Here is an 11,774-nt window from a genome sequence, read left to right on the forward strand (position 1 = left end):
ACAGTGTACATGAAGAAAATATAACGTAAATGAAAATTGTAAGATGATTAAAAACACAGTGGAAATAGCCCACAGTGTACATGAAGAAAATATAATGTAAATGAAAATTATATAAATAATTTTTTAAAAAATAGCTATTAACCTTTTTTATTAGTTTATAATTTCTTAATTGTTTATTAAAGCCCTTTCATCTGTTGTTTGCCATTGAGTCAGAACCAAACCCATAGCTGACCCTCTAGTGAATTTCCAGAGGCAGGAGATTTCCCATCCTTCTCCTGTGGAACAGGTGGTAGATTGAAACTGCTTGCCTTTGAGATTGCAGAACAGCTTCTTAACACTAATCCACCAGAGCTATTTTGCAAATGTATCAGAAAGTAATAATCACAACACCTTTTTCTGCCATCCAGAGGAAATTTGTAGAGCCTGTTATGAGTGATGTATTTAGCTGTTCTGTTATATCCCACAGTAATACAGAAACCTCACAGCAATGCTGAAAGTTTTTAGGCTCTCTTTAAAAGCTAATTTTTGCACAATAAAGTGTTGATTAAACATTATAATTAATTAAACAGATACAATTTATTAACCAGAGAGAAATGTAAATCAAAACTACAGTGAGATACCATTTTTCTCCCACAAAGATGACTAATTAATCAAGCATACAACCAAGATGCATTAATGTTAAATGGTGCCTGGAATGCAAAAGTTGGCAGTGAAGAAGAATTAATAGTTGGAAAATAAGGCCTTGGTGACAGAATTGAGGCTGGATAACACATGAGAGAAGTCTGCACAATGTTTTATTTATAGTTGATATCTTTTACTAAAAATGATAAAAGGCAACTATACACATGGTCGTCACCTAATGTAATGTAAAAAAATTAGGTTTACTACATCTGTGGAAAGAGATGGTAGAAAGATCAATATCAGTAGGCCAGTGCCAACTGTGAAACAAACCAACAATTATGTGTGAATTAAATTTAAGTAGAAGAAAATGAAAACAAATCCACATGAGAAAAAGTAAGATCTTGAGTTTATCCGACCTGAATTTTAAAAACTATATTTGATGCATTGAACACTGATGACCAGAGACAAGATGAGCATCGAGATGACATCAAGTACATCATCCATGAAGAAAGCAGAGGTCATCAAAAGACAGGAAAGAAGTAAATATCAAGAAGGATGTCAAACCAGTCTTCAATATAAAGAACTATAACAAAGGGAAGAAATGATGAAGTAAGAGAGCTGCAAAGACCTGAAGTTAGAAAACCGAAAGGAAGGAACACACCCGGCATTTCTCAAATGGAAAGAACTGAAGAGAAAATGCAAACTGGTAGCAGAACTAAAGGATTCTGTGAGCAAAATAGTGAATGATGCAGGAAGTCTCAAAAGAGGATGTAAGGAATACATAGTTACTATACTGAAAATAAAAACCTAGTAAGCACTGATCCTTTTCAGGAAATATCATATGATCAAGAAGAACCAGTGGCACTGAAGGACAAATTCCAAGCTACTCTAAAAGTTTTGGAGAAAAACAAGCCCTCAGGAATTGATGGTATACCAATTGAGGTGTTTCAGGAAATCCATGCAGCCCACATTGTGCTCACTAGTCTATGCTGAGGAATTTGGAAGACAACTAACCACTTGGCCAACTGATTTGAAGAGATCTGTATTTAGTTTCATTCCTTAAAAAAGTGATCCAAAAGAGTGCATAAATATTAAACAATATCATTAATATCACATATAAGTACAATCTTACTTAAAATTACTTAAAAATGACTGAACAGTGTACCCATGGGAGATTACTACAAACTTGAGCTTAATTCAGAAAATATTATAAAACAAAAAATATCATTACTGTATGACTATACATAGACATCCAACAGACTGAATTTTAACAAAGTATGGGTAACGTGCAGAAGACTGGGAATTCCAGAGCATTTAATTATTCTCCTAATGCAAAACCTATACGTACATGAAGAGGTAGTCTTTCAAACAGAACCAGGGGATATTGCTTAGTTTAACATCAGGAAAGGTGTGTCAGGGTTGTAGCTTTTCTCCATATCTTTTCAAGCTCTGATGGCTTAATGGGAAAATTACACTGCCAGTCTAAAAGTACATGGTTTAAATCCACCAGCTGCTCTGAGGGAAATAGATGGATAATCTTTCCATGCAGTTTATGATCTATGGAAACCTGCTGGAGGGACAGCTGTGAGTCAGTTCTGACTCAAGAGCACATAACAATAACAACATACAACATTCAGTCTATATCCTGAACAAACAATTTGAGAAGCTTGACTCTTTGAAGAAGAATGTGACATCAGTAATGAAGACACTCATCAGCAACCTGCTTTAATGTAAATGACACAACTTTGCTTGCAGAAAGTGAAGACTTAACATACTTGCTGAAGATCAGACCCCACCCTTCAGTATGGAGTACATCTCAACATCATGAAAACAAAAAATCTTCACCACTGAACAATAGGCCGTGGTAAATGGAGAAGTTTAAATTGTCAGTTATTTAATTTTGCTTAGATCCATTTTTGTAACCCATGGTAGCAGCAGTCAAGATATCAAAAGATGTGTTGCCCTCGGGACATCTGTTGTCAGGGATCTCCCCAAAGTGCTAAAGAGCAAGGATTTTCATTAAAAAGACTGAACTGTGCTTGACTCAAGCTATAGTATTTTCATTTGCTTTATATAATGTGAAAGTTGGATAATGAATAAGGATGACTACAACTGAATCAGTGCTTTTAAAACATGACTTTGGTGAAGAGCACTGAATATACCATAGACTATTAAAAGAATAAACAAATCTTTATCTTGGAGGAAGTGCAACCAGAGTGTTCCAAGAATCAAGTATGATGAAATTTCATTTCTTATACTTTGGATATTTTGTTAGTAGGCACAATGCTGGGAAAAGTAGAGTGTCAGTGAATTGAGAAAGAAACCCTTAGTGAGATGGATCAACACAGTGACTGCAACAGTGAGGTTGAGCATGGCAGATATGAGGATGGTGTGAGAAATGGCAAAGTTCAAATCTGTTATTCATAGGAGGGCTATAAGATGTAGACTTGATGATACCTAACATCAACAATAACACAGTAGAACTGACCTCTGGAGTTCTAAAGCTGTGTTTAAGGAAGTAGACAGCCACTTCATTATCTAGTAGAGCATAGTGAGTTCAAACTGCAGACCTTTTGGTTAGCAGCCAAGTATTTTATCACTGCACCTCCATGCCTCCTTAAAACTATCAAAACCACCCAGCAACTCCTCTCTTAGTTATGTAACCTAGAGGCTTAAAAGCAGTGACTCAAACAGACTTGTACATTAGTACTTATTGCAGCATTATTCACAAAAGCCAAAAGCTGAAAACAGCCTAAATGCCCATCAACAGGTAAGTGGAGGAACAAAGGTATGTGCATACAGTGAACTACACCTTGGATAGTAGAGAAATGAAGTCTTGAAGTATGCTATAATGTGAGTAGAGCTTGAAGACATAATACAAAGTTAAATAAGTCAATCACAAAAGAGTAAATATTATATAATCTTATTTAAAAAGAAAAGACTAATGGAAAACAAATATTATTAATGGTTAACAGTGTAGGGAGAAAAGAAATACCACATTAAGACTGTATTGCACAACTGATTAATTGCTTATCGGTAAGTTGTATACTTGTAAAAAGTTAATTGACAAAACTTGTATGATACTTAGTTATGTGGCAACCTTAATGTCTATAATATATTCTGTGAAATAGAGTGTTGCATAATTTAGACATTATTCAAATACATATTACATAAAGACAGACCCCATACAAGCAGTAGTTAAATTCCTACAAAGTCTAGTATGTTTATTTCTTATGTGGGCCTGCTAGACAAAACCTGAGACTGTATTTGCTTTAGCTGTCCAGCTGTCACTCAGCTTGAGACTTGACATGTGTGGGTTTATGGCAGTTGAGGGAGGGCACATGGGGAGGAATATATAGAAGCAGCACAGGTTGTGGGGCACTGGGAGTACAACTGGTGATAGCAACTATGGATGCTGCAATCCTGTTAGTGGGACTACTTCCTGATTATATGCAACTCCAGAAGTGCTCTAGGCCCAGCAGGCACCATCTGATGCCTATGGCAAGCAGTCTATAGCAGTTGCTTCCTTGTTCCAAGAGTAAAAGATTGCATGGCTTCTGGACAAACGAATGAAACCAAGAAGAATGGACGAAGAAGGCGGACGAGATATTTCAGGATTGGGATGCACGTTGGAGTTTCATTGCTCTTTTATTCTGTATGAATATGTATTGATTTGGGTTTTGAAAAGTGTTGTTGTTGTTGTGTACTGTCGAGTCGAGACTGACCGATAGCTGACCCTCTAAATCACATGGGAGGAAACTGTCCCTCTTCCTGCCACAGAGCAGCAACACAAATCTTTGTGTTGGCAACACCATTCCTTCCCACTAAGTTCTAGTGTTTCAGAGATGATGAGGATGGCACAGAAAAGAGCAGGGTTCTGGTCATCTGTTCATAAGGTTGCCATGAGTCTTATAGTGAAAGAGAAACTAGACTGAAGTATTTTGAAAGATAAATGCAATACTGAAATTCATTTATGAAATCTACTTGTAAAAGAAAGGTATAAAATAAAGTAGTAACTAACTGGAAGAGAATGAGTTGAAAAAGAAGCAGACTTCCCTCTGTTCTCTCTTACACTGTTAGGTTTAAAACTTGACTTTTGCAGTCTTCTTCCTTTGCTTTAAAATCTCCACAATTCTCCTTTTATGCCAAGACCATAAAATTGAGAGCTCTAGCTTGGCATTTAGAGCCTCTCATCCTATGGTTGGCCCCATCTGTCTTTTCTATTTTATAAATAATAAGTAATAAAGAATTTCCTTATGCTTAGCATCATGAGAGATGGTGAAGATACTGAGATTGTTAACAGCTTTCTCTTGCTTGGCTCCACAATCAACACTGTTGGTACCAGCAGCCAAAAAATCAAAAGATGAATTGCATTGGGAAAATCTGCTATCACATACCTCTCCAGAGTACTGAAGAGCAATGATGTCAGTCTAGAGACTCAACTGTGCCTGATTGATGACTTTGAGTTGTGGTGCTAAAGAAGAGTATTGAATATACCGTAGACTGCTAGGAGTTTGCCCTTAAGAGGGTGAAACCAGGCAGCTCCATAGAGGCAAGGATTTTGAAGTTTCATCTGACATATTTTGGGCATGTTGCAAGGAGGGACCAATCCTGAGAGGGACATCATGCTCAGAAGTGAGGCGGGACAGCACAGGAGAGGAAGACCCTGGATGAGATTAATTGACTCAGTTAGTGAGGTAATGGGGATAGGTGTGTCAGAGACAGTGAGGTTGCCTCAGGATAGAGCAGGGTTCAGAGCTCTTCTATGTAGGTTAAGTATGAGTCACAGGCAACTCAGTGGCACATATCAATAGCATCTGAAACCTGTACTTAGCCCATGAAATAGTTGACTAAATAGAAGAAGGTACATGGTTCGAAATCAGATAAGTTGTGTGTCAGGGTTGTATTCTTTATCCATACCTATTCCTGAATGCTGCAGGAAAATGGAAAGAATATACAGTCACTGTACCAAAAAGAATTAGTCAACACAGAATCATTTCAGAAAATAGCATATGGTCTAGAGTCAATAGAAGTGAAAGAAAAAGGACAAGCTGCACTGAAGGCAGTGGAGCACAGTAAGGCCTCAGGAGTGGATAGAATATCAATTGAGGTGTTTCCAGAAATAGATGCAGGCCTGGATGTGCTCACAAGCCTTTGTCTACAAATATGGAAGACAGCTACATGGCCAACTGACTGAAAGAGATTCATATTTGTCCTTGATAAAAAAAAAATGGCTATCTGGCTCTCTGCTCCTCATCGATCCAGATTGCCCTTTCTTCTTGTGCAGCCTCAGCCGCATCCCTGAGACACGATGGTGAAGGTTGGAGTAAACAGATTTGGCCACATTGGGCACCTGGTCACCAGAGCTGCTTTTCACTCTGGCAAAGTGGATGTTGTTGCTATCAATGATCCCTACATTGACCTCAACTACATGGTCTGTATGTTCCAGTATGATTCCATCCATGGCAAGTTCAGTGGTACTGTCAAGGCTGAGAATGGGAAGCTGGTCATCTATGGGAAAGTTATCACTATCTTCCAGGAGCGAGATCCCGCCAACATCAAGTGGGGTGATGCTGGTGCTGAGTATGTTGTGGAGAAGGCTGGGGCTCACTTGAAGGGTGGTGCCAAATGGGTAATCATGTCTGCTCCTTCTGCCGATGCCCCCATGTTTGTGATGGGCATGAACCATGATAACTATGACAACTCTCTCAAGATTGTCAGCAATCCTCCTGCACCACCAGCTGCTTGGTTCCCCTGTCCAAGATTATCCATGACAACTTCGGTATTGTAGAGGGACTCATGACCACAGTCCATGCCATCACTGGCACCGAGAAGACTGTGGATGGCCCCTCTGGAAAGCTGTGGCATGATGGCCGTGGAGCTGCCCAGAACATCATCCCTGCATCTACTGGTGCTGCCAAGGCTGTGGGCAAGGTCATCCCTGAACTGAAGGGAAACTTACCAGCATGGCTTTCTGTGTCCCCACCTCCAATGTGTCAGTTATGGACCTGACCTGCCGTCTGGAGAAAGATGCCAAATATAATGACATCAAGAAAGTAGTAAAGCAGGCACAGAAGGGCCCTTCAAGGGCATCCTGGGATACACTGAAGACCAGGTTGTCTCCTGTGACTTCAGTAGTGACACCCACTCTTCCACCTTTGATGCTGGGGCTGGCATTGCTCTGAACGACCACTTTGTCAAACTCATTTCCTGGTATGACAGTGAATTTGGCTACAGCAACCGGTGGTCGACCTGATGGTTCACATGGCCTCCAAAGAATAAGAGCCCCTTGAACCACCAGCCCCAGCAGTAGCACTAGAAGAGAGAGAGAGAGAGACCCACAGTTGCTTGGGAGCCCTTGTCCCAACTTGATCCTCCCACACACTGAGAATCTCACATCCTTGACACAAGTTTTCATCGAATCCCCCTGCGAAAGGGGAGGGACTTGGAGAGCCCATTTTGTCATGTACCATCAAAAAAGTACACTCAGCCAAAAGAAAGAAAAAAAAGGGTGATCCAACAAATTGTGGAAATGACCACACAATATCATTAATGTCACATATAAGTAAAATTTTGTTGAAGATTACTAAAAAAAAAAAAAAAGACTCAAACAGCATATCAGGAAACTCCCAGAAATTCAGAAAAAAGCCATTACACAAGGGATATCATTGCTAATGTGAAATGGATTTGTGATTAAATGCAGAGAATACCAGAAAGATGTTTATGTTTTGTTGGTTATCCCTAGGCATTTGACTGTGAATCATAACAAATTATGGCTAACATTGAGAAAAATGGGAATGGGTACACTTAATTATATGTTCATGAATAACCTCTACATAGACCAAGAAGCAGTTGTCTGAACAAAACAAAGGAACCCTATGGTTTAAAATCAGGAAAGGTCTGCAACAGGATTATATCCTTTCTCCATTACCTATTCAATCTATATTCTGAAATCTATATGCTAAAATCATGTAAGAAGCTGGAGTTTATGATGAAGAATGTGGCATCATGATTGGAGGAATACTCATCAATAACTTGCATTATGTAGATGACATAATTTTGTTTTCAAAAATGAAGAAACAGAAGATCAAAGATTATAATCTTCTATATGGATTATACCTCAGCATCAAGAAAACAAAACCCCTCATCACTAGACTAACAATCAGCATCATAACAGATGGAGAAAAGATGGAATTTGTCACTTTCACTTTACTTGGATCTACAAGTCAACATCCAGGGTCAAAAGAACTGAACAGCAGAGAGGAAATCAAAAGACCTACATCTTTGGTAACTCTGCTTTCAAGAATCTATCCAAAGAACTAAAGAGCAAGGACACCGGTTTAAAAACTAAGGTGCACTTGTTTCAAACCATGATCTTTTCACTTGCTTCCTATGCATCTGAAAGCTGAAAAGTGAATAAGAAAGACAGAGAGAATCAATGCCTTTGAATTGTGGTGCTGGCAAAGAGTATTAAATTTGTTGTTGTTAGGTGCCGTTGAGTTGTAGACGACTCATAGCAACCCTATGAAAGAAAGGCCTGAGCACTATTCATAGAGTTTCTGGAGGCACGCCATTTGGGTAGTGGATGCCACTCCTGCTTCCAGGCAAGGGTCGTGAAATTTAGAGGCCAGAGTGGTCTCCCTTTGGTAACATTTTCAGGAGGAACCAGTCCTTGGAGAGGGACAGCATGCCGGGGAAACCTAGAGGGTCAGCAAAAGCAAGAAAGACCCTCAATAAAATAGACATAAAATAGTTGTTCAGTGGATTGTTATTAGTTGTAGTCGGATTAGATGGCACCTAACAATAACATGCCATTAGGGATCTCTACAATCCACAGTATTTTATTTTCTTTCTTATATTTTGTTGCTGTTCTTTTTTAATTCTTCTAGAATAGTTTTCCTGTATATCTACAGATTTCAAGCCTGTTTATCTTTCAGGACTCCAGGTCAGATTACAGTTCTTTTATGAAGAATTTTTAATTCCACATCAGATACAAGTCACTTTTCCTGTTTTAGGCATTAAGAATATTTTGGGTGTGGGTCTTATCTTCCTACACCATAAGCTCTTTGAATACAGAAAACCTATGTTACGTATCTATAAATTTTTTAGTATTTTACATAGTATAAACATACGGAAAAACTGAAATTACCACTTTGTATTCTTTGCCCTGTGTTCCTTGGAGGTAAAGATGATAAAGCCTTCTCTGACATACTTTGGGAATTTTACTAGGAGAGGCTATTCTTTGGAGAAGGACATCATGCTTCTGGTGTAGAGTTGGAAAAGGTGGGAAAGACCCTCAACATGATTAATTGATACAGTGACCTCAACAACGCACTTAAGTGTGTTAGAAATTATGAGGATGTCACAGGATAGGGCAGGGTTCAGATCTAATGTTCATAGAGTCACTCTGAGTAGTACTCAACAGCCCCTAACAACAACAGCAATTTTTTAGTAAGTAATCATATCTATCAATAGATTGTCCCTTTTTAAAAAGTTTGACTCTTTAATGTTAGCATTAAAATTTGTTAAAATGTGTATTATGTTTATATTCACAGCCCCATGCAATCATTCGTCATACCATTAGATCTACAAACAGGAATGCCAGAGCTGAACGGACAGCTTCAGAAATAAATTGTATGTGTTTTGTGTATATTTTCAATTGGTATTTTTGGATGGTTGAGATAGGTTTTCTTGTAACTTTTAAGAATAACAATATCTCAAACTACTGGGACTATATCATTTTAATATATCAGAATATCTAGAAATTATGACTACTGTTGCCAATAATTTAGTTCTTTCATATAAGAGCAGGATGGGTAATTCTAACTAACAAAAACTTTCATATACCCAACTCTGTGGTAGCCTGTCTATATTAACAATAATAATGTAGAAACTACAGTTGGGGGTCAATATTCCCAAAGAGTTAATATTCAGAGATAATGAAAGCAAAAAACCCAAACAACGTGCTAGGCTTGAGAATTTAAGAATTTCTGGAAATTTGGCTAATGAAAATTTGAAATGTATCCTTTTATTTATACTTAAAGATGATAAAGATGGTAGAGCTCTGGAGTATAAATGAAGTATCAGTTCTGTTGCTGTTATTGGTTTATTGGGATTTCATTACTATTTCAACACCTTAAACCCTACAAATTATTGCACTCATTTTTTTTAGATTTGTCTTTTTTATTGGTTTACTTACAAAGTTCATATACGTTGTTTCGCATTATCCTTCATTCACATCGTGTTTCCTACAATCATTTTCACCCATTATGTTTTAGGGCTTTTTTAAATAAATTTTTATTTTATAGTGATTTGCTTACAGAGTGCATATACATTGTTTTTTATGCCAGATTAATTTTTAAGTCTTTAAATTTTCTGAGTAACTTTTCATGTATCTGAAAATTGATACTCTATTTCTTTTACAAACTTTTGTGCCTTACTTAAGTCTCAAGTTGTAAAAAAAGGACTTTTATCTCCTCTCTATTTCAAGAGTTAAGTTGTTTAAGTAATTATAGTATTTTTCTTCAGTTAATATTTTTAACATGTTAAAAAATAAGTCATTAATTTTTAACTGTTAATAAAAATTGTTATTGTTTGTTGTTTCTGAAGCCTCATATAGTCAGTTAAATTCATCACTATCACACATGAAGAACTACTGTGCAACACATTGACAAATCAGTGGTGGAATAAAAATTAGATACTGTATTTTATTGGATGTCTTCCAAGCTTTTATAGAAAAATCTTGTTTTTTGTGTTAAGGACAACTACATTCTATTTGAGTGCTTCTAATCACAATTTCAAATGTACTTAGCATCTTGTATTTCTGTGGCGCAAACATAAATATTAAAATTTTTAAAAATTTTATCCACATTGGATTTCAGAGTTGTGTGTATTTTATAAGTAAATAATAAGCCCTCTTTTGGTGTTGTTGTGTACTGTCAAGTTCGAACTGACTCATTGCTGACTTTCCAGCAGGTAAATTGTACGAGGAGAAATTACCCATCTTTCCACCATTGAGCAGCTAGTAGATTCTAACTGTGTGCCTTCAGGTTGGCAGTGCAACTCTTTACCACAGGAATCTGACATGATATTGCAAAATGTGTTTTTCATTTGGGCCAGAGTGATTTCAGAATTACTCCAAATTACAAGCAATATTTATGTATTTGTTTTATTATGTATCTTGTAGAAAGAACTATTTGAAATTTGGAATACATCTCATTTCACTACAATGAGAAGAAATACTGCAATCCTTTTATGATACTGAGTTTGTAAATATCTGTCCTATATTTTTCAGTTGACAAATTACAATTTGAACCTCCTCTGAGAAAAGAAACAGAAGCACGGGATGAAATGGTATGAGTTATGACTTTTAAAATATTGCACATAGTAGAATGTTAGAAAATATGATGAGGTATACTGGAGTGAAAAAAGTAAACCAGTCTTTCAAGTGTTCATTTAACTTCTAACTCTTAAAGAATTTACATGAAGTTTTTAAATATCTGCTTGGCTTTAGCTCTCGCAATCTTTGTTCTTATTGTTAGGTTTGCAAAAAGAGTCTGTGCTTTTATGTTGCTTTGCCATTTCTTAATAGCATTTGTTTTGTTTGTTCATTTTCCTTTCTTTTTTTTCTCAGCCACTACTCTTACTCTGAAGATACTTTATAGTTAGTTTTGTCTTACTTTAAAGGAAAGAAGTAGTAGATAAATCAGACTGGGTAGATTATATTTGCACCATCACAGTTGTTTGGGTTTTTTTTCTGTGTTCATTTTTAATTAGTAGATTGCCGTTTCCTTTCTTGTGTACCATCAAGTCGGAACTGACTCATAGTTGCCCTTCAGCTCGTTTTCAGAGGCTATAAATCACGTGAGAGGAGACTGCCTGTCTTTCTTCTGTGGAGCAGCTGGTTAATTCAGACTGTGCCTTTGTGTTGGCAATGCAGCTTCTTACCACTAGAACACAACCACTAGTATTTCATCTTAAAATATAACTTTAGCAGATTATCTACTATTAAATTTTGTTTAGTAAGAATTTTAGGCGAGCTCTGGTTGGCCTAGTGGCAAGAAGCTGCACTGCAATCTAGAGTTGCGTGGTTCAAATCCACCAGATGTTCTGCTGGAGAAGGAGGGGCAATCTCCTCCTGTACCAGTCAGATC

General features: G+C 37.2%; 1 protein-coding gene across 1 annotated transcript in view; it reads left to right on the top strand.

Annotated features, from left to right (window-relative positions):
- Nucleotides 1-11,774, top strand: part of MAP4K5 (mitogen-activated protein kinase kinase kinase kinase 5) — a 128,865-nt gene that overhangs the window by 71,967 nt on the left and 45,124 nt on the right. The window contains exons 13-14 of the mRNA XM_006899218.1: nt 9,177-9,255; nt 10,916-10,974. Of these exons, the coding sequence (XP_006899280.1) occupies nt 9,177-9,255; nt 10,916-10,974 (138 nt within the window). The remainder of the gene's footprint in view (nt 1-9,176; nt 9,256-10,915; nt 10,975-11,774) is intronic.

Source organism: Elephantulus edwardii, unplaced genomic scaffold, assembly GCF_000299155.1.
Source record: "Elephantulus edwardii isolate Elephantulus edwardi_28Jun2011 unplaced genomic scaffold, EleEdw1.0 scaffold00247, whole genome shotgun sequence".
NCBI lineage: Eukaryota > Metazoa > Chordata > Mammalia > Macroscelidea > Macroscelididae > Elephantulus > Elephantulus edwardii.